Genomic DNA, 22646 nt, shown 5'->3' on the forward strand with positions numbered 1-22646 from the left:
TTACAGGGGTCTTCAAACTTGGCAACTTCAAGGCTTGTGGACTTCAACTCCCAGAATTCCTCAGCCAGCCAAGGCTGGCTGAGGAATTCTGGGAGTTGAAGTCCACAAGTCTTAAAGTTGCCAAGTTTGAAGACCTCTGCTCTATTACTTGGCAGCAGCCCAAAGCGCTCCTGGTCCAAAGTCCACTGCCCGAGCGCCCGCAAGGCAGCTCCGCCTTTTGAGGTGCACGAGAGCCGTTGGGTTTTTCGAACTCCCCCAGCCAGCCCGACCTCTCGCGAACGGCCTCTTGCGCGCGTGTCCCTGCAGAAGGCTTGGCTTCACCCCGGGGCAGCTGAAGAGCTCCCCATCCGCCTCCCGCCAACTCCCGCTCCCGCGCCCCCCAGCCCGTACCCGAGCACGGACTTCAAACGCTCTCCGGCTGCCTCCCTTCGCGCAGGAAGCGTAGCCTATCGGCACGAGCAGCCGCCTCGGCCAATAGCTTGCCTGAGCGGGGAGCCCAGGCCCCGCCTCTCGAGCTGCACTAACCACTGGCTGCCCGGAGACGGGACTTCCGCTTGGAGGCGAAGAGGCGGAGCGGGCAGGTTTTGTGTTTGAGGGAGTGGGAAAGAGACGGAGAGCCAGGCGGGCGAGGGAACCGAGCGGGTGGCGGGCGTTGGGCTGCCGTTTGGCCTGCTGGCCTCTCCGACGGCGGAGCCACAGGTCGCGTCCGCCTAACGAGCTCCGCGGAAGGAGCCGGCGGCTGGCCACACAGCCACCCGTACCGGGCTGCCGGCTCCGCGGGCTGCGACCTAGGCAGCCGAAGGGACGAGAACCTCGGCCGGCTGCCGGGGGTGGTCGGGAGGCCGGGAGGAGGCGAGAAGAGGGAGCCAGCCTTCTTGCTTTCGCCGCCTCTCGGAGGGGCTGCTTGCGAGGCTGGGCTCCCCAGTGGCTCGGGGCAGGCTAGGAGGACGGAGCGCGTCCGCCGGCTGAAGCGGGAAAGCGACTCCTCGGGGAGGCGAGGGAAGCCGCCACCGCCACCCCGAAGGAGCGCTTCCGGCGGCCCTGGGCGGGATGGCGGCGTGAGGGGCTCCTCGGGGACGCGGCGGGCGAAGCGAGCGTTGCTTTGGCGGCGGCTCCCGCCAGATGTTTCCTTAAAAGCCCGCCGAGTCCCAAGGTGAGGAAGGGATAGGCCGGCCGGGCGGAGGTTGGCGAGCGCCAAGGCTGGCGAACTTGATCCCGCCGCTGCCCCTTGGATTCGACCGAGCCTGGTGGGGAGGCTGCGATGAATGGTTTCAGCACGGAGGAAGATAGCCGGGATGGTCCTCCTCCTCCTCCTACCGCCACCCCTTTTTACGGACAAAGTTGTTGCCTCATCGACGATGGGGATCGTTGCCTCCGCCCGGCTGGCAACGCCTCCTTCAGCAAGAGGATCCAAAAGAGCATCTCTCAGAAAAAGCTGAAACTGGATATTGACAAAAGTGTAAGTGGCGACCGCCGAAGCTTTCACCGCTGCTTGCTTCTCTCTTGCACCTGCAAGCTGTGCGCCGAACCTCTCCTCTCCTCTTCCGTTGTGCTGCTGTAGTAGCGCTGCAAGCTTTAGAGCAGGGGTCTTCAAACTTGGCCCTTTTATGACTTGTGGACTTCAACTCCCAGAATTCCTCAGCCAGCAAAGCTGGCTGAGGAATTCTGGGAGTTGAAGTCCACAAGTCATAAAAGGGCCAAGTTTGAAGACCCCTGCTTTAGAGGAGCGTTTTATAGGGCTTCTAAGGGCTGCTGTGAATTCCCTGCGTCAGCAAAGCAGTGTTTTCCTACGCTGAAGCCACGAGATAGGAACAATCTGAATGATGCAGCGTTAAAATGAAAAAGTATGTCGGCTTGTGATCGTAGCAAAGAAGCCAGTGTAGAGAGATGTGCCTGAAACGGCATCACCTTTAAAATCCTATTTATGTCTCTAGGGAATGGTGTTATTTTTTTTAAATGAAATATGAAAATGAAACGATTAGCTTACGTGCAATCCTAATAGCAATAGTGACGAAGTTAATCTCTTTTTCACTCAGAACTGAAGTGGCAAAAAATAGCACAAAGCCGCAGCAGGTGGCAGCATCTAGCTGGTTTTGATAAAGCTACCTGGAAATTCTAGGGCTGCATGATGGTAAAAAGCGGGGAAAAGGAAAGGAAAATGAAACACAAGCTTCATATTGTTGAAAGAAAACTGCATGGATTGCAGCTGTTGTTGAACTGTACTTACTTTTCATAGCTAAAGTTTATAAAGTATGTTATATCAGAAAAGAATGGGAAAGGCAAGTTTGTAGTCAGCTAAAATAAGAAAAACTGTACCCAATTCTGATATTTGGGCAGAATGTTAATATTATATATAAAAATAGACTAGAAGTATGTTAGAGGCCAGTTATTTATGATTTGTAATTTAAGAATGGAAAAAAATGATTGCTTTTCAATCAGTAGCCATATAGTGATGTATCTGTTATCTGAAATTACAGGTGCTAATATTAATAAAGAACTTCATATATGTATTTGTAAGTTAACCAATAAAATGCCCAGCTAAAGAGTTCAGAATGTTGTTTTATTTCTTAGATGTATATGCTGCTTTTCATTTTCAGGGTAATGTATAGATGTGCTTCTGTATCTAAGGGTAGATTAAAACCAAAGACCCTTTTGACATCTTAATTGCTGTTAGTAGTCTTGAAATAATTCACTTAAAAACTGTCAAATCTCCAGCAGTGAACTGCGGTCAAATTGAAAGCAGTAAGCAAGTTTCTTGATTGGCATCAAACAAATTAACATGCTGCCAATTGTTACTGTGCCATCTGTCACACTGGGCATTTTTAACTGAGACATTATACGTGGCAGTAACAATTGTTTGAATTCGCTCAGATTATATATTAGAATCCAGATTAAATCTGTCTTCATTGAGAAATTAAAGGAGTGGGTCTCTTCTAATGTACTTTACTTAAATATTAAAACTTGCAATGAGATTACAGTTACTACCAGGCAGTTTCCCCTTAACACCACATTAAAAAATCCATAAAGTACCAGTGGATGTTTCTGTTGCCTGTTAGGTTAGTCTGTAGTTAATGCCTTTAACTGGAATAAAATATAAGAAGAATAAACTTTAATGATTTCATTTCTTTCAGTATTATTTCAGCACAATTACTGCCCCCTAAAATATGAAAGTAATAGTAAAAAATGTTAACTGTGGGTTAATTTTCTCAAGGGAAATGCATCCAAAATGGTCACAGTTAATTGCCTACTAAATGAGTTATTTTATTAAGCAAGTACTTATCCATCAGATACATTTCATTAATATACTAACTGTAAGGCTCTGTAAATAGGTTGTGTGACTAGAAATTTCTGCAGCATCATTCAATCCCTTTCATGCATAAAACAACTACCATCTTATAATTCTGCAATATTCTAAATATATATTACTAAATATTACTAAAACTCTCATGTCTGTAACCTACAACGGTGAAACAATGCATCATAGATCAAAATGTTTTGAACCAAGGTATTTCAGATGAGCTAACTTACAGAATGCATTCAGGATCCATGACTCCTTTGGAATTGAGATTTTGCAAATTTTATAAAGCATTTTATGACCTAAAAATTATAAAGCATTTTATGGCATAATACAACATGTCATAAAGCATATCCTGTGGTCAGCTCCTAATGTTAGATTGCACTATACAGCTCAGTGTGGGTCACTTTTCAAGGCAGATGCATCTCTGAATGTTTTCCTGAATTTTAAATAACTGTTCAACTATGTAAGAAGCTCTGCCATTGTTGAATGCATCAAGGAATCTGGTAAGGTAGTATCTGAAATGATCCCCCAAGGGATCACAAGTTGTCTATTGAATGTGTATTATGTGTTGTGTGTGTGTATAAGAGAAAAAGATAGACAAATCAGGAGCAATGAGATTCCTTTATCAATGGTCCCTGGGGAGTGTTGGTTGCTTATTTATTTACTTACACTCCAACATAATCAAACAGCTCTTGAGAGTTTATAGGCAGTATCCAAACCTAGAGCTAATAATAACTGGAATTTGTCACAGTTCAGTACTGAATAGCAATACTGTCACCCCCAACTTTATCTGCCACCCTAAATTTCTTTCATAATAGTTCCTCACTAGTTTTGGTGGGGGGCTTGTTAACTCTATTAAATTCTAACACACTTTATTTTTTTATTTGAAAGATGATTTTAAGGGTTTTCATGATTATTAGCAAGTTTGTTCGCAGCAAGCTGAGATTACAGGAAAATGAAAAAATGTGTTTTGTGATGTCACAGTGTACTTTTCTCCTCTTTCTTACTTGTATGTGTAACATTACATAAGGGCAAAAAAATTTGTTTATTTATTTCCCACCTTCATTATTTTTAGAAATAACTCAAGAAGGCAAACATATCTAACACATCTTTCTCCTGTTATCTCCACAACAACTCTCTGAGGTTAGCTGGGCTGGGAAAGTGTGACTGGCCCAAAGTCACTCCACCGGCTTTCATGGCGCTTGCATTTTGATGTCAAGATGTATTATTTGTGCATACAGACCTACAACACACCCATCAACCCCACAGGAAGGACTTTAATTTGACATTAAAACTAAATTCAGCTGTTCCATGTTCAGTTTCACATTGTAGCCCACAGCTTTAGTTTTAAACGTATTTACTTACTACCCCAGTAAATCCTTTTTTGAAACAGCCTCTTTACTGTCAAACTTGAAGAAAGCAGATGGGCTGAAATGAAGTCATTTTCCACACAATGAATCAAAAAGAAAGCAGCCCATTTTCTGCTGTACCTTTTTGATGTGCAATGGCTCTTAGATGAACAGATGAAAAGCTTTTTTAAAAAAGAACTCAAATTTGTAGCAGTGAAAGTTGACATATCGTTCTTTTTACTGTTGTAAGCATTGTGCCATTTAATTTTTTTTCTTGTTTAATTTTAGGTAAGACACCTGTATATATGTGATTTCCACAAGAACTTCATTCAAAGTGTCCGAAATAAAAGAAAAAGGAAAACCAGTGATGATGGGGGAGACTCTCCAGAGCATGAAATAGATGTTCCAGAGGTAAATTAAATAATAAAATTGAGATTTACCATTCAGATTCTATTTTTTTCTGTAAGTTTAATTACTTCCCAAAAGTGGCATAATACATATATTTATTAAGACACCTAGAAAATGGAGCAACTTTGGATACAGCAGATTAAAACTGTTTTGTTACTGTCTCTGAAGTGCTGTAACTTTCCACTGGTTATCATCAAATCAGCTCAAGAACAGCCACAGCAACTTTCTGCTAATTTCTGACTTGCCTTATAGAGGAAGCCTATGTTATCACGCTGATGATGATTATTATATCTTGAATAAACATGAAGTTTGAGCGAGTCCTTTCTTTTATATGTCCTGATTCTCTCACTACTCAGCATCTGTCTTTCACTATATACTTGTGCCATGCTATACATCCTGTACCTCTAGCAAGTCCTTTTGCTTTGCTTTGCTTAACCTTATGAATCACCTAATCTGATTGTCCTTTTCTCCTAATTTTCAGTTTTACAACCTTTTGGGTATTAACATATTGCAAGCATATCTGCTTTTGTAGCATTCAGAATTCTGAAGGAAAAACTTAACAAAAATACTTATATGTTGCTGAAAACATGTTATATACGTGTAAACATCTACATATTTCCTAATAAAAGTAAATGTTAAAGAATTTCAAGGAAGCGGGGTTTGCCATATTTTGCTTTCGTTGCATAGTTTTTTAGGAATGCAGTGCTTTTGAAGAAAAAATGTTTTGAAGCGCATTATGGCACTAAAGTTGCCCTTGCAATTTCTTAAAACACCTGCATTATTTTCCTGGGGTCACATGGCTGTCCTGTCACATAACCCTGGGAAAGATTAACATGTGCAACTTTATATACCTTGTGAAGAAGCTTTTTGCTATTAAATGCAAACCATTATAGAGGTTTAATTCTTTTCAGTTGTCAGTTAAACTAAATATATATTTTCATTGTGCCACTTTTTTTAGGTTGACTTGTTTCAGCTTCAAGTAAACACTTTGCGCCGTTACAAAAGACATTACAAATTACAAACCAGACCTGGTCTCAATAAAGCTCAGTTGGCAGAAGTAAGTCAGTGATGACTTTGTGATTTCCACATGTATTTTCCTTCTGCTAGGAAAGTATGCTTATTTAAAAAAATGTTTTTTTTTTCAGACTGTCAGTCGTCACTTCAGGAACATCCCAGTGAATGAAAAAGAAACTCTTGCTTACTTTATCTACATGGTAAAAAGCAACAAGAGCAGATTGGATCAGAAAACAGAAAGCAGTAAACTGGAATGAAAATTAGGTAGACTGTGGACTCAAAACAAGTGTAATATTAAAAAAAACATCAGGTGCATTATAAATACTTTTTTAAAAAATAAGATTTTTTTGTGTAAATTAAAATATACATAAGAAAATGAAGCAAAACTTGGTCTCCATCTTATAATACTTATTTTCAGAATGTGTGGGAAAACCTCTGCAGTTTCAAAGCATGGTCTTTAACCTGAAGGAAAGATTAAAAGAAACTCAAGATGTCAAAAGTAATGACTGTTTAAGAAATTGTCTTATGTCACCGATTGTAACATAATCCATGCATGAGTTTGGCATTCTTGAATAGGATCATATCATACTCACATAGTATTTAAAGGTATAGATCAGGCAAAACTTCTAAATTCTAATTTAAAACTTCTCTTTGCTCACCACTTGTGCACTACATAAAATTACTTGTTTTAAGACTAAATATCTCAGATTTTCATGGGTGCTAAAGATTTCTAATCCTAGCTTTTTTGCATATATGTATCGGTTTTTACATTGAAACATAGAAATTGGCTGGCATAACTCATTAATATTTATTAGAATGTCATGACTTCACAAATTCTAATGTGTTAAATATTTCTGTTTCTCAAGCAAACTATTAAATAGAGAGCTGTTGCCACAGATTCATGCTATTTCCTGAGCTTTTAAGGTTGAGGATATATGCTAAAAATAATTTTAAGATGCTATGAGCTCTTTTTAAGGAATTAGAATCTCAGTCTGGTTCTGATGAGGCTATAAAGCAAACCCTTTACACTAATAATCTGTTTGATCCTTTGCAACTTAAATGCACACAATGTAGAATGGAACTGTAGTGTCAAATTGTACAAATGAAGGGCTAAAGTTGGCAGTGGCTTCAATTTATCTTAATTTTAGTAGTGAGAACAAATGCCATGATGAGCCATTTATTTGTTCTAGGTACCATGTTTTAAAATGCAGGGTAACTACAGTTCTTACTGTGCCCACAGTCCAGAACCTGATAATCAGTGCACACACATAAAGCTTGTTCTTCATTTACTTATGTGGGGAAGATGGCATTATAGTCTAAATGGTGGTTCCTGTAAGTCCTAATGTGCTTGGAGTTTAATATCTTTTTGCTCTCTTATTATATTTTGCAATCTCCAAAGGCATAAATATACTTTAAAATGTCCTGTAGACATCCAGTAATGTTCTGGATGTATTTGATATTATTCAACAGTTATACAACATCTGCAATTTTCATATTACATTTAGTAATAGTGTTGAATTAAGGACCTCTTGCTTCTTTCCTGCAATCCTAAAAAACATTAAAATACTTTTCTTTTTGTCCAAATAAAGGTAAAATGTACTCTATAATGTGCTAAGAGGCAAAGTTTTAGTAGGTTTTTCCCCCAAAAATTTAATGATACTTTGATAATTAACATGGAGATGGATCTTGTTTAATTCAGAGTTACATTTTGTTGTTATTCTAAGAAAACTGTGTGAAAACCTAAAATACACATTTCAGCAAATGCAAAAGTTCATTTATATAGCCATTTTTTATTTTTGTTGCAAATAGATAACTAATTTATGTTACTGCAATTAACTGAATGCCACTTTAAAAGCTGATATTTTCATCTACTTCAGTTTCACCGTAGGATATATCCTTTTAATGCACACTTTAAATGTAAAAACATATGGATATATAATTGAAAACAAATATGTCAGACTGCTACTTTGCATTTTAAAGTTCATCAAGTAGTCCCACTGCTTCCTTCACTGAAAGGCTAAAGTAGAAATCAAATATGCTAAATGAACTTTATAACTGAATGTGTAACAAAATTGTATTTGGATATTTGTAACTCTAGAATATTCACATTAGAAGTGCAATGACCATGACATAATCTCTCAATAGAGATTGGCATCCAGTGAGCGTCTTCTAGATCAAAAAGGTAAATCTTTTAGTTTTATACTGTTAGGGCTCATCATGCAAATAACAAAATTTTAGCAACTAAAGTACTATAAAAAATTGGAACAACCATCTGTTTACAATGAACAACCTGTTCAGTAGTTGCTTTGGAGATCAGATTAAGTAAAGTATTTTCCTAAATCACATAACAATGTTCATTGTCATACTTTATAAAAACAAAATATTTTATGAGGAAATTGAGGACTTTCATGTAAGTTGTGAAGAATAACTAATGTTAGAATCCTCGAGACATGTCTTTTAGAGATATCTTTATTTGCCTTACTCTCAGCTAGACCAAGTATTGTACAAATGTCTTGGCACAAGGAAAGGGCCATTGTTTGTGACATTTAGTGCTAGAGGCTAATTTTAACAACATATAATTTTGTGTGTGTGTATTCAGGGAGTTGCCTGTGATTCTTGAACATCTAGTATTGCATCACCAAAAACGCCATCATGCAGTCCAAAAAAATGGCAAATTATGCTGCATGCCATTTAAGGAAGCTTTCAAATTAATAGTGGTTTTAATAAAACCTTGATCATCATTTTGAGCTTCAGAGGATTTTAATCCTAAAACAATATCTTAACATTAACAGTGTATATGAAAAAAAAAAGTCAGATTGACGTGTGTATTCAGAGAAACCGGTGGGTGGTTTTATTGACTCTTGTTAAATATCAATTTTACATTGGATTTAAGCTATTAAATAATAAACCTTGGCCTGGGAGTGACTTCCCACATTATCTAGTAGTTGTAGAGCACACTGACTACAGCAGTACTGAATAAAACTCACAAAGAACCAAAGGCCTTCAAACCCACTGAAAGCTAGCAGAAGATCTTTAATTGTTTAATGGGCTTTGCATCAGAGCCGAAGGGTTTAATATGGCACATCTTCTAGAATGAGGTTAACTTCATCAAAGATGGTTGTCCTCTGTGCATTAGTTGTAGTTGGAATGATTGTAATAGCACAAGAAATTTTGTTCATCCCTGGAATGAAGGAAAGAGCAAAGGGAAGGAGAAGTGCAATGACAATTAGTACTGGAGCAACATTTTTATGAATTCCTGGTGCAAGGAGCGGCTCGAGTGTTTTGGAGGAAGTCTCAGTCTGGTGGTTCAGCTTGCAAGTGTGGTTCTGTAATGTAAACGTTACATGTCAGATTCCTACATTAAATTCAATCTTTTCTCTTGCAACTAATACTTTAAATTATGGTTGAAAAGAAGAGGCCTCATCAGTGTTCTTACAGAATGCTGTAAATTTGCCACCTGACAGATTTGCCCATAATAAATTTCCTGTGAGGGTCAGGAAAACCTCTTAAAGCCAAAGTGGTCCAGGGCAAGAGTATTTTTCGTACTTTGATAAAATAAAAAAAAGTTCTGTTCAAGAAACAAAGCAGCTGGTGACTTACTTGGGAGACAATTTATGAAGCAGTATTCAAATTTTATAAATTTGTAAATTAGCCAAATACAATATTGAGGGTAGGGAGGGAGAGACTTTGCACTTTATCTTGTGTTGATAAATTCTAATGTAAATAAAATGGAAACTCTTGATATTGTTAAAGAAAGAATTTTGATAAAAATGTTGTTCTAAGGGGAAAGTGTTGTACAAAGCACACTACTGTCACTTCACCGTGTGCATTAAGATGACGGATAGATAGCTGCTCACAAAAGAAGCTTTTCAGTGCTACCGGATTAGTTAAAGGGCCCTGCCATGAAAACATAATATATCGATGTTCCTTCATTTGTGCTACCTACCATGCTCTACATGCATGAATTTTTTTTCTCTTTCAAATATGTAAATGATACAGGGTAATTCTTTTATATAATTTATCCAATTTCATTTATTCCTCACTAAATGAAGTGTTACATTTTTAAAACTTTCATAAGGGAAAGGGGCTCATGCCTTAAACTCACAATTTTCCATTAAGTAGGATTTATGAAATGTTTAGCAATAGTTTTTTTTTCTGCAGTTGATTCTTTTGTACATTTTTCAAGCAGAGGCTTATGTAGAAATCGCCACTTATGACATTGCCTTCATTCTCTCTGCTTTGTCCTGCTGAATATTAAAAAAATAGGAACACATATTGACAAATTTGTTTTATTTCCCCTTTGACTTATAAAAGCACAACCTTACCATGAAAAAAATGAACTTTCTTTATTCCTCATTCATTCTTGTGGATCTTCATGGCTGGCCTCAATCCTTATTTTAATTGTAAACTATAATAGTGTATCCTGAAGCAATCTGGTAAACCTATAGTGCAACTGTGGAGTTTTTTTTCTCCGAGATGTATAGCTTGCATCCTTCTTTCCACCATGTATAATAATTAAATCTTTTACTGTTGAGAAAAATGATAAATGCCTGAATTTCTAATAAATGATCAGTTCAACAATCAGTTGTATTACTTTCTATTGATTTTGAATAACTAAGAGACAAAACTAAGAACTCCAGAGCCAGAGCCATTAGATAAATTATATATGCTCTTATCATGGTTGATAAGAACTTTGGTTCATTATAGCTGCATCATCCATGTGATAGATTAAGCAGAACAAATTCCAATCTGCTTATTTCAAATTGCACTTCAGTAATTAGCAGAGATTTGATATTTTGAATGAATTATTAAATTGCTGCATTATTGCTTTGCTGGTGGGTAGAAAAGAACCTAGTAGTTTGATGATATAAAGGGCATGCAATGATAGTCTGCCTCAATGACAAAGTTAAGTGGATTGAAGCTCTTCTTTCCCATTGTCTGAAATATTAGTGCCTAGATTATTGAGCCTGATACTAGTAGTAGGATTCCAATGCAGTGTTGTGATTGGAACTTTGGACTATGGTATCTACGGTAAATTGTATTGCAGCCAGCAATAGAGCTCTGTAAGAATATATAGTACATAATAACACAAACGTATTTCACATTTTGTATACAGTATAAAAATATATACAATATATTTGCTAAATCTGCCTCTTTACAAATCTACATCAACCAAAAACAACTTCAGTACCATGTTTCCCCGAAAATAAAACTTTAAATTTCAAGGAGAATAAAAATTTTTCCAGGATGCTTGTAATATAAGCCAGGGCTTTTCAACCTTTTCACCCATTGTACCACTTGTAGGATATGGCAACATCTGAGTACCACCAGTCGCCTAGCAAGGTGTCAAAAACTTGATGACCAAAAAGAAAAAAGAAAAGAAAAAAAGTGATGAAGTACAGGTAGTCCACGACTTACAACAGTTTGCTTAGTGACTGTTCGAAGTTACAATGGCATTGAAAAAAGTGCCCCCCAAGCCACAGCTGAGCAAGACACCTGCCTGCCCGTTTGGTGGCACTCTTCCTCCTGTCTGAGGTTTTTATTGTTACGAACATTTCTGTTGCGGATTGGCAGCAGGGGGGGGGGGTGTTTGGTTTTTATTTCCCCCATCTGCTGGGTGGTTGCAGCAGGTTTTGGTCACTTCATGTGACCCTGGGACGCTGTGACCGTCATAAATATGAATCAGTTGCCAAGCATCTGAATGTAAATCACAAGACGCTGGAGATGCTGTGACATTCCAGCTAATTGGCACTTCTTCTGGGCTCAGAAGCGCCAGGATCAGTGCTGAGCTCCAGCTGGAGCCTGGCACTGATCCTGGTGCTTCCGCTGAGCCCTGACAGCCCTGCAGCTGCAGCCATCTCTTGCTTAGGCTTGTGCGGTGCTGCCACCGGTTCAGCTCATTCCCCTCCCCTGCTACCACTTTTCTAGGATGGTCATGTACCACCTGCCAGGTGCCAATGTACCACAGGTGGTACCCGTACCACTGGTTGAAAAGCCCTGATGTAAAGCCTCGCAGTCCCTCCACCTGGTGAAAAGAGAACAAAACAGAGTCATTCAGTGAGGCTTCTTGCCCAGCAAGGGAACAAATCTCTTGACTGATGACAGCTGACTGCAATCTGATTTAAGAAACAGCTCTGATCCGTGTTCCCTTTGCTGGAAACAACATCTGATCTCTGGCTCTTGCATGATGTTCCAAGTGAATTCTGTTTACCTAAGAAACCTTGAACCTGGACTGGCTGACAAACCTAATCTAGATCTTGGAATCCTGCAGTGGATTTGGACCATTTTTTTCCTGTATGCTCCTATTAAAGTCAAACTCTTCAGGCATGCTTCTGTTTTGTTTACTTGTATTTGCTGTTATCTTTTCAACCTTGAAGTAAAATTGCTAATCTCCATAGCAACCATGTTTGTGTGCAATTAAACCCTGAAGCAGGCCACAATGATTAATACAAATTTAGTTGCTAAATTTATGCACAGACAAGTCCTACCACTTGATTGATTACGTGCCATAAGTCATTGTCGACTCCTAACAACTGCATACATAAATTTTCTCCATGATGATCTATCCCTATCTTGGTCCTTTGGCTCTTCCAATAGAGTCCCAATCACCAGTGTAACTTAATCCATACACCTTGCTGTGGATTGTCCTCTTTCCTTCCACCTTTCTCAGGATTACATTCCCATCTATAGATGGGAGACACAAAGTGTCTAAAATAGGATCATGGGATAATTTGACCCTGCTCATTTGTGCCTCAAGTGAGAACACTGGATTGATGTGTTCAGTTATCTGTTTGGGTGTGAGTAGGTTGACTGTCTATAGAATTGTCAAGAGTCTTCTGCAACACCAAATTATCAATACTCTTCCTATTTTGCTTCTTCAAAGTCCAACTCTGGCTTCTGTATAGCATCACAGGGCATACCATGTCTTTTACAATTCTGATTTTCATAGGTATAAACTCATCATAGCACTTGAATATTTTTTTTAAATTTGATTTTCATCTCCTGAGTAATGAAACAGTGTAAATTTCTGACTGAATGTATCCAATTCAGTCCATCTTGATTTGCTGATGCCTAAGATGCCAGTTTGTAATCATTTTGTTTCGTCTTTCATTGTGTTGAGCTTTTCCATGTTTATCCTGTTTTTGTTCTGTGATCTTACTCTAATTCTGTCTTTACAATTCAGATTTCTTTTCCCATACGGCAACATCAGCAAGTAAACATCCCAAATCTAGCTACATCATACATCACGAGTACTTCAAAGGATCCTCAGCTCTTCCTCAGTAGCATGTTCAGTGCCACCCAACTTGAGGGGCCTTTCGCCTGGCACTATATCATCACTCCTTTTATATTTTCTATCCATGCGGATTTCTTGGTAAAAATAAGAGAGGTGGTTTATCATTGCCTTCTCTTGCACAGCATGAATTGATACCCTCACCACTGATACTAAAGTGATAATCTGCTTCCAACATTTCCCTATGTCACTGTTGGTCACCATGGGTGCCTGCTTGCTTTGTGTGGACACTGGAAGAGTCTTCACACTTGGGGTGGTCTTGCCAAGAATATATTCTCTAGGCATACCCTCCTGAGGTTCTTCACTCTTAACTCCCAGGAATACACTCCTGCCACAACAAGGCAGCAGAGCAGGACTTGGGAGAGAGGAGGAAACACTTAACAGTGTGTTTAAAGGAAATGCCTATCTTTTAACCATTGGTATGATCTACAGCAGGGGTCCCCAACCCCTGGTCTGTGGGGATGCCAGAAATCAGGCTGTGCAAACAAGCAAAACCCCATCCACGAGATGCAGGCAGCATGTGAAACCATGCCGTTTCCAGGCCATGGAAAAACCTCTCTCCGTGGAACCACTCCCTGGTGCTGAAAAGGTTGGGAGCAGTGGTGGGATTCAGCCAGTTCGCACCAGTTCGGCTGAACCGGTAGCTAATTTTGTGTTGCCCAGGCCCAGAATGGACTTCTGGAAGCAGCATCCACACAGAGAACCGGTTTTTCACATATCTGAATCTCACCACTGGTTGGGAGCCGCTGATCTACAGTATGTTTGAGTCTACTCTCAGCCATATGGTATATGAGTAATTTTGAATGAATCATCTTTCAGACTTCAGTCAACCATCTCTGAATTATTGGGGTGGGGGAGGAGAGAAATGGGAGGAAAGATTATATTTGCTGCTTTGAGCTGCAAGAGAAAAGGCAGACTATGAATGTACAGATCAGCAGGAATGATTCACCTTGTGGCAAAATGGGCAATTTAATAAATAAAATTAGTAGAAATAATTGAATAAGGTTTTCCATAATCAGTTCATAATCAGCTTTCACTTTCAGTTCATCCACCATAGAATTTTATTCTGTGATTAAGCTGCAAGGTGGTTTTTGTCACAACTGTACCAATGGATAGATTGATCCTATGCAAGAAGTTGCAAATTAGTCCTTGGGATTACCCAAAGGCAGTTGTCAACCTAGTTAATATTGATAAAACCGACTGTTTTAGTTTTCATGATTGTGAAGTTATTACAAGCATCTCGAATGTCAGAACTTTGCTGCATGCACCATAAGAGGGCAGTATCATCTAAGTAATACAACAGGTTGGTGTTTCTGATATTGATTGATTGAATAAGGAACATTTTTCACAGCTGCTAGAGCAGGGGTCTGCAACCTTGACAACTTTAAGACTTGTGGACTTTAGCTCCCAGACTTTAGCTATGCTGGCTGATGAATTCTGGGAGCTGAAGTCCACAAATCCTAAAGTTGTCAAGGTTGCAGACTCCTGTGCTAGAGGACCACACCCCTGTCACAGGTGTTCAATTGTGGGGTCTCTGCTGGAATCTGTTACTTCTCTAGTCATGTCAGTTTCCAGAAATAGGCTTGTACACTATAAAGGCAGGAGATATTATAAAAAAATGTTTTGCTAACTTTTAGTGACCAGGTTGAAAATGGAACACCGTGAATTAGACTCCTGAAGGAGACTTTAATTCCCTTCCATCTATCCCATAACGTTTGATAAAAGCCAGGGTTTGATTTATTTTTAAACATTCTTATTACAGATTAGAAGAAAATGGTCAAAAGAAACGGGACGTTAAGCTTTTCTAACCATTACTTTGTGAACTGGGGTTAAATTTATTATAATCCTTCTAACACTGAGGGAAAATTAGCATTCTTAGCTTAGAGATATTTTCTAGGCTTTTTTTCCTTAAATGCTATGGGGCCAATATGCTGATAGGTGTTCCCATCAGGCTACATTTTATGTTATTTTATGTAGATGCTGTGAATGTAAAAGAAAAAGAATAAACATGTATCGATTAAGCTTCAAACATCATTTCCATTTCCAGAAATTCTTCTGGGTCCTACATAAATATATTAATGGAAATTGTTGACATTGTGCACATTTGGCAAAAAAACCCATTGAAAATGCAAATGTTTGGAAGAATCTATATCTAAATTAAAAAATCAGAAATTAAAATGGATACCTTTACAGAAATAAGAAATTATGAATTGTCAAAAAATACTGTAAATGTAAAATTTATAAAAATGAGAGTAAAAACAAAATAAACAGATTTACTCATTGTTAAGAGGACACTTAAGTGTAGCTGTAAGATTGAATTTTGCAATTTAATTTTTTTAACAGATCAGTTGAAGATATACAGGTAGTCCTCAACTTACAACAATTCATTTAGTGACTGCTTGAAGTTACAATGGCACTAAAAAAATTACTTATGAATGTTTTCCATACTTGCAACTGTTGCAGCATCCCAGTGGATCAAAATTCAGGTGCTTGGCAACTGACTCATATTTATGACGGTTGCAGTGCCTTGGGGGTCATGTGATCAGCTTCTGTGACCTTCTGACAAAAAAGTCATTGGAGAAACCAGATTCACTTAACAACCGTATTACTAATTTAATAACTGCAGTGATTCATTTAACAACTGTGGCTAGAAGGATTGTAAAATGGGGGAAAACTCAATAAATGTTTCACTTAGCAACAGAAATTTTGGGCTCAGTTGTGGTCGTAAGTCAAGGACTACTTGTAACATGAAGATAGTCTTAATTAACATGTAGCTAAAGATTGATGCAACATGTACAGACTTATAAATCTGTACTTCTCTTACACACACACACACGCACGCACGCACACTAATTAACAGAAATAATTGTTTTAGTCCTCTAGATCCTAATAGGTTTTTAGTGGTTGTGATTTTATGGTTCCCCTCGTTGGCTAGATCTTAAGCATGAAGCTATATTTCTCATATAAAATTGAGATGATTATATTTAAATGATTCTCACCAGTAATATTAAAGAGACCCAGTTTTGTCTAGTGGTTAAAGAATCAGACTAGAAATCATAAATTCTAGTCCCGCCCTTGGGCCAGTCATTCTTGCAATGGGAAACCATTTTGAAATCTTGCCAGGAAAACTTCAGGTATTAGTCCAGACAGCTGCCAGAAGTCAATACTGATTTGACACCCCGCCCAAAATATTTTCATTACTGCTAATTAATTGCTCTTTCATATTTTAATCATTTATAAAGAATAGTTTTAGTCCTTCAAGATAGACCAGTTGAATACCTAGTCGTGAATACTAAAATTACTTTTATTATAGGGTTACAGTAACAAAAACTTGCCACTCTGAATATACACCCCGCCCCTTCCCCGGCCACTTTTTCCTAAAAAGGACAGAGAGATGTCTATTTTATTTTGGAAAATATCTCTAATACAATTAAATAAAACTATATAGTTTTTAATAAAACTAAGAACATGGTGGACTGTCCCATGCTGGTCCAATCAGGATCATTTGATTTGCATAAAGAATAGCCAATGAGGTTCGGTTCAGAGAACTTTGGTTCCACACTGAAAGGAAGGGGAGATCAGATAGATGATAGATGTAGAGATATTAGAGAGATAGAGATATAAATGACAGAGAGAGATAAATGATAGTGAGATAGAGATGATAGATAATAGCTTGATGAGAAAGAGAAAGACAAACACACACACAAATATATGTGTGTGTGTTTATATATTTGTGTGTGTGTGTGTTTGTGTGTGTGTGTGTGTGTGTGTGTGTATGTATGTATCCAGCAGTTATGGGGACAGTAGAAAAGTTCAGTCTAGGAGAAGTGTCATGAAAATTCTGTTAGCCTTACACAATTCTGTTAGCCTTACACAAGGGAAAGGCTAGGACAGACAAAGCAAAGATCTTCAAGTGTTTTTTATTTGAAAATCCAACCAAGGACTTGAAATATTGGCAGGCTGGACTACGATCAAAGACCTTTCGATTGTAAATCTTTCACCTGGAACTGTTACTTACTAAAGCTTATAGCCATTACTTTGAGGTCAGGTCCAGGTCAGGATTTCTCCAGTCTCTTTAGACCCGAAACTCAGAAACATACTCCTTATCTTTGACGCCATCTTGACATAAAAAACAAATTATGGCCCAAGTACCCTCACTGAAGGAACCTTCCAAAAAGTTAGGAGTGGGGGCGCCTTAAATGACAAGAACTGTCAGGCACCTCCTTAAGAAAACATAAAGAATGAAAAGCAATGATCCAATGATGGTCCTAAAGCTAATTTGGCACAGTTATCCATATACACATACACTCAGTAGCCTTGCTGTCTCCAATAATTTCAAGCAGTTTCCATATGTCCCCAAGAACAAATCTTTTCTATTTATCTTTTCAGATGCTTCCTGAAGTCCCAAAGTAGACATCCTGGAGACCTTCAGAAGCTCTGGACTCCAGCTCCCACTGGTAATTCGGCTGGCTTTCTGGTATGGCAGGAACTGAAAACTTATGGAGGATACCAAGTTATAAATCCTTGCTCTAGTCCAGGGGTAGGCAACCTCGGCTCTTTTATGACTCATGGACTTCAACCCCCAGAGTCAGCTATGCTGACTCAGGAATTCTGGGAGTTGAAGTTCATGAATCATAAAAGAGCCGAGGTTGCCTACCCCTGCTCTAGTCTGTCTGCTTTTCTGCAATAGAGGGATGGAGCCTTTCTGCTGCAGCATACGAACACTTGATAGATTAAAAGAAGAAGTATGCTGTTTCCAAAGAGGTTAGCCTGTACCTTTGCATCTGCTTCATTCTAATGTCAGGAAGAACAACAGATCTTCTACATTATTTCTTTCCAGTTTTCATTCAGTTTGGTTTAAGGAAAAGGCATTTCAAGGAGAATAAAATTTCTTGTGGATTGAGAGTGGTGTTCATACGCTTACTGAATCATGAGATGGCCAAGGTGTGTATATGTGTAAATATCTTCTCCTTCGTTGTCCAATAGTCTCTCTGACAATTGAGACTCCCTTGGTCCTCATGTTCCAGTTAAATCTTAAGAGAAAGGCCTCCTCTTGCAGATCACTTTCAAGAACACCACTGTTGTCATAGTGAAGGGGAAATCCCAGCCCTGGGAAGTGATTGGAGAATTTCTCCGTCCCCTTGAGAAGTGTGGAGTACCTTCGCAGGCCAGGTCTCTTGCATCCTATCCACTTGCTTTACATTTCCCCTACCCAGATGTAAAATTATACATTTTTACTTGTTCAATTCTAAGCCACTGATGTCCACAGTTCAAGCCTATATGGTTTTTTTAATCTCTTCTCTTTTATATATAAGTACCCCCTTCCTAGTTTTGTGTCTTCTTGATTGTCTCTTCAACTCCCTCACCCAAGTCATTAATAAAATGATGCTCCCTCCAAACTCAAGTTTCTCAGTTTGTACAACTACAGTTCTAGCCATTCAGAAAACTAACAATATTATAAACCCCGGAGTCTCAGAAATTTCATATCAGATTATATTAGCAATTTGTAAACAGATAAACACTAGAGTAGGCTCCAGCAACCTCATCAAAACTAGATGGACAAATAGCATTATGGACAAGTTTCTATAGATCTAATGACTTTTCTTTTTATTAAAGAAATATGTGAAATAAAACTGGTTTTAAATCTAGTAAATTTTAACATGTGAAATATTTCTCCTATAGATTTATTCCACCTTAGATAGTCCCATTGATCCTTGTGGAACAATATTGAGTATTTTGAAAAATCTGCTATAAGTGGCATGTAATATTATAGCTAGATTATTTTTTTTAAAAAAATGTACATAAACTGACAGCTGATAGATTTCCTAAAAGCTTGCACATACAATGTCATTCCAGAAAAAAATTCCCTCAGAAATAAATTACCGGTAACCGCAAAAAGAATAGGTAATGGGAGTGAGTAAATAAACTGATTTAAATTGAATGAATTCAAATTACTTTCCATCCACTTTACATTTTCTGCTGTGTATGATAAAGGGAAGGTTTCCCCATTTGTTTTTTTAAAAATTAAGGTATTAAAAATATCCTTATGTTTACCTTAGGATGGGCTACCATTGTTATTTCATTTTCATCCTGATAAGTTACCATTCATATGGATTCATATACGCATAAAAAACTTAATCCATCAGGCCAAGGCACCCAGCATTTGGTGTCGCCCAAGTGGCAGACAAAATGCATCCTGCCAGCTGACAAGCATAGATGTCTTCCACTGTGGCTTCCTGGCAGTTGGATTATGGAGAGAGTGTTGAGCAGTTTTTCCTCAATCAACCTCAGAAATATTAACATGCGTAGACTTCAATGCCCAGAATTCCAGTTAGCAAGGCAAATAAGATCATATAAATGATCTTAAACCATGAAAAACTCAAGAACATCTGTGGCTTCCAACCTTTTTTTTTAAATTATCCAGTTCCAAAAGTCCCTTCTGACCTTGACAGTCAAAACTGAGTGGAGAAATGTCTTCGCTTGTGGAAGCAGGAAATATGAAAATATGTCTAAATATGAAATATGTCCAATTTAAGAGAAGGAAATGGAAAATTAAAACCCAAGAAACTTTGCCTTCTTTCTATATGTTCATTTTGTGTTATTGTCAATTCATGACGGGCCTTATCAGACACCCCCAAAATGTGGCCACTAGCCACACCATCTTTGTTCCAAAGCACTCCACTGCCTCTAAGCAAGCACAGGATAAAGGTTTAGCTGGAGCTCTCATTGCTTTTGATGGGACTAGATATGAACAACTGCAATGAGAAGCAAAAACTCTCCCCTACAGGTCTTCCCTGCCAAAAGGCCTCAGAGAAGACCTGGAGCTGAAGTGTTTGGCAGTGGTTTCCATTTCTCAGCATGCTTCAATTGCTGCCCCATCCCTTCAAGGTACACTTGACCACAGTAAGGCCACACTTGGAATAACTGCATCCAGTTTTGCTCACCACAATATAAAAAAGACGTTGAGACTCTGGAAAGAGTGCAGAGAAGAGCCACAAAGATGATTGGGGGGCTGGAGGCTAAAACACATGAAGAATGGTTGCAGGAACTGGGTATGTCTAATCTAATGGAAAGAAGGACTAAGGGTGACATGATAGCAGTGTTTCAATATTTGAGGGGCTGCCACAAAGAAGAGGGAGTCAAGTTATTCTCCAAAGCACTTGGAAGCAGGACAAGAAGCAACGGATGGAAACTAATCAAGGAGAGAACCAACTTAGAACTAAGTTTAAACTTCCTGACAGTGAGAACAATTAACCAGTGGAACAGCTTGCCTTCAGAAATGTGGGTGCTCCATCACTGGAGGCTTTTAAGAAGAGACTGGACAGCCATTTGTCTGAAATAGTATAGGGTCTCCTACTGAAGCAGGCGATTGGACTAGAAGATCTCCAAGATCCCTTCCAACTCTGTTATTCTGTTAAGTCAGGAGGAGCAGAAAGGCAAAAGAAATCAATTCTGCTTCTCAGAGATCTCGGCTTTCTCAAAGGCCTTCTAATTCCAGCTTTATTTCCATGTGCCTTTTCACCCCTGCTTTTTCTTTCTATTTCCCCCTCCCCACTTTGTCAGATTGGTATTTTATTTGGCTCCATGCTGTCTACGGGGCGGTCCTAGTTAACCCTTTGCTTGCTGCCTCACAGATAAGAATTGGCTCCCTTGAAATCAGATAAATAGTCTCATAAATACCAAGAAAAACAACAAGAAGGCCCTGTGGTTTTTGAAAGACACTATGCCGGAGTGTAAGGGATGGGCAGATGAAGGGGGGGAGGGAGAGAGGAGAGGAAGGGAAGAGGCAGACAAGATAATTTGCCAAAAGGCCAAACACATAAGTGCAGAGATGAGTCATGGAGCTCCCTGCAAGACTCCCGGCTTACCTCTACATTGCTTAGGCACACTGTCAGGGCAGAAGGATGAGTGATTAGCCAATGCAGTGGAACCATTAGACGGAAGATGATTCGCAGCTACAGTTTAAAAGAATAATAATTAAGTTTTTCGCCTTCAGGCTTGTGGTGGGAAAATTGACAATAGTCTATTGTAGTGTAGCAGTGTTAAGGGATAAGGACGTGCTCTTTCATTGCCTAGATAATGAATTGCGAGACTCAGTAATTCCTCTCCCTGACCTTAAGCCACTTGTTGTTATTTCGGCTTCCTATATGTGGAAAGTAACCTTCAAACAAGACTGTAAGTGTATTGTTATTGATCACATACATAAAGTCCTATGAATACAGTGAAGAGCGTCACAGATACAATGTGGAACTTTTGTATGTTCCAACAGTTTGGAGGGCATGCCTTCAAGTCAGCTTTTTCTCCTGGTGACTGCCTGGACAAATCTCTAGAGTTTTTGTGGCAAGATTTCAGAAGTGGTTTGCCATTGCCTTCTTCCTAGGGCAGAGAGAGGGTGCCTGGCCCAAAGTCATTCAGCTGGGTTATAATTATAATAGTAAAGTTGGAAGGGACATTGGAGGTCATCTAGTCCAACCCCCTGCTTAGGCAGGAAACCTTATAGTACCATTTCAGACAAATGGCTGTCCAGTCTCTTCTTAAAGACTTCCATTGTTGGAGCATTCACAGTTTCTGGAGGCAGGTTGTTCCTCTGATTAATTGTTCTAACTGTCAGGAAGTTTCTCCTTAGTTCTAGGTTGCTTCTCTCCTTGGTTAGTTTCCATCCATTGCTTCTTGTCTTACCTTCAGGTGCTTTGGAAAATAGCTTGACTCCCTCTTCTTTGTGGCAACCCCTGAGATATTGGAAGACTGCTATCATGTACCCCCTCGTCCTTCTAGAATGATGTCCTATCCACTACCTCAAATGTTCTCAACTTCTAATCTACTTTTAGATGAGGTCTAACAAAAATGTATTAAGTGGGAGCAGGATAAAAGTTTGTGCTTGAAAGTGGGATTTGAGGACATTGGCCTTTTCTAAAGAGAAAGAGACTAGGTTAGGGAAGCGATGATAAGAATATGTGGCACAGCTCCACAAAAAGTAGTGCAGTCAAATTTAGGATTAGAAGTGCTAACATAAAGTTGAAGAATTGTTAATCATCTGTGTGGCAATAGGAAAGCAACAGCGCTGTTTTGACTTGTGGAGAGAAGAGGCACTAGAGATTAGCCCAGGTTTATATGTTTATTGTATGCTATTTGTGTCAAAGGGCAAATATCTGGTCCAGGAGTATCAAAATATTCAGGCTGTCTTTGTTCTTATATAGTGCAGAATGAATGTAAAGCATGAGGCATTCAGCTTAAGAAGATAAAGGAATTCAGAATGCCATGCACTAAAATGTGATTCCAAAATTAT

At 39.0% G+C, this 22646-nt stretch overlaps 1 protein-coding gene across 2 annotated transcripts; it reads left to right on the forward strand.

The window, feature by feature from the left end:
- The first annotated feature begins 616 nt into the window (after positions 1 to 616).
- On the forward strand, positions 617 to 11824 carry SAP30L (SAP30 like). Of its 2 annotated transcripts, XM_081322030.1 has the most exons (6): positions 617 to 1459; positions 4936 to 5058; positions 6014 to 6112; positions 6201 to 6379; positions 8168 to 8251; positions 11374 to 11824. In XM_081322030.1, exons 1-4 carry the CDS (start codon positions 1262 to 1264, stop codon positions 6324 to 6326), a joined length of 546 nt encoding a protein of 181 aa, XP_081178156.1. In that variant the 5' UTR covers positions 617 to 1261; the 3' UTR covers positions 6327 to 6379; positions 8168 to 8251; positions 11374 to 11824. The 2 variants fall into 2 exon arrangements, with proteins under 2 accessions (XP_081178156.1, XP_081178155.1); XM_081322029.1 differs by having other exon boundaries at positions 6201 to 8251.
- Positions 11825 to 22646: the final 10822 nt, after the last annotated feature.

The sequence above is a fragment of the Vipera berus genome, assembly GCF_964194415.1.
Source record: "Vipera berus genome assembly, chromosome: 2".
NCBI lineage: Eukaryota > Metazoa > Chordata > Lepidosauria > Squamata > Viperidae > Vipera > Vipera berus.

Excerpts from the sequence above, each read along its gene's own strand:
- SAP30L (XM_081322029.1), top strand. The coding sequence starts at position 1,262 with ATGAATGGTTTCAGCACGGAGGAAGATAGCCGGGATGGTCCTCCTCCT. Across the intron at positions 5,059-6,013 it reads ATGAAATAGATGTTCCAGAG|GTTGACTTGTTTCAGCTTCA; the intron begins GTAAATTAAATA and ends CACTTTTTTTAG. Across the intron at positions 6,113-6,200 it reads ATAAAGCTCAGTTGGCAGAA|ACTGTCAGTCGTCACTTCAG; the intron begins GTAAGTCAGTGA and ends TTTTTTTTTCAG.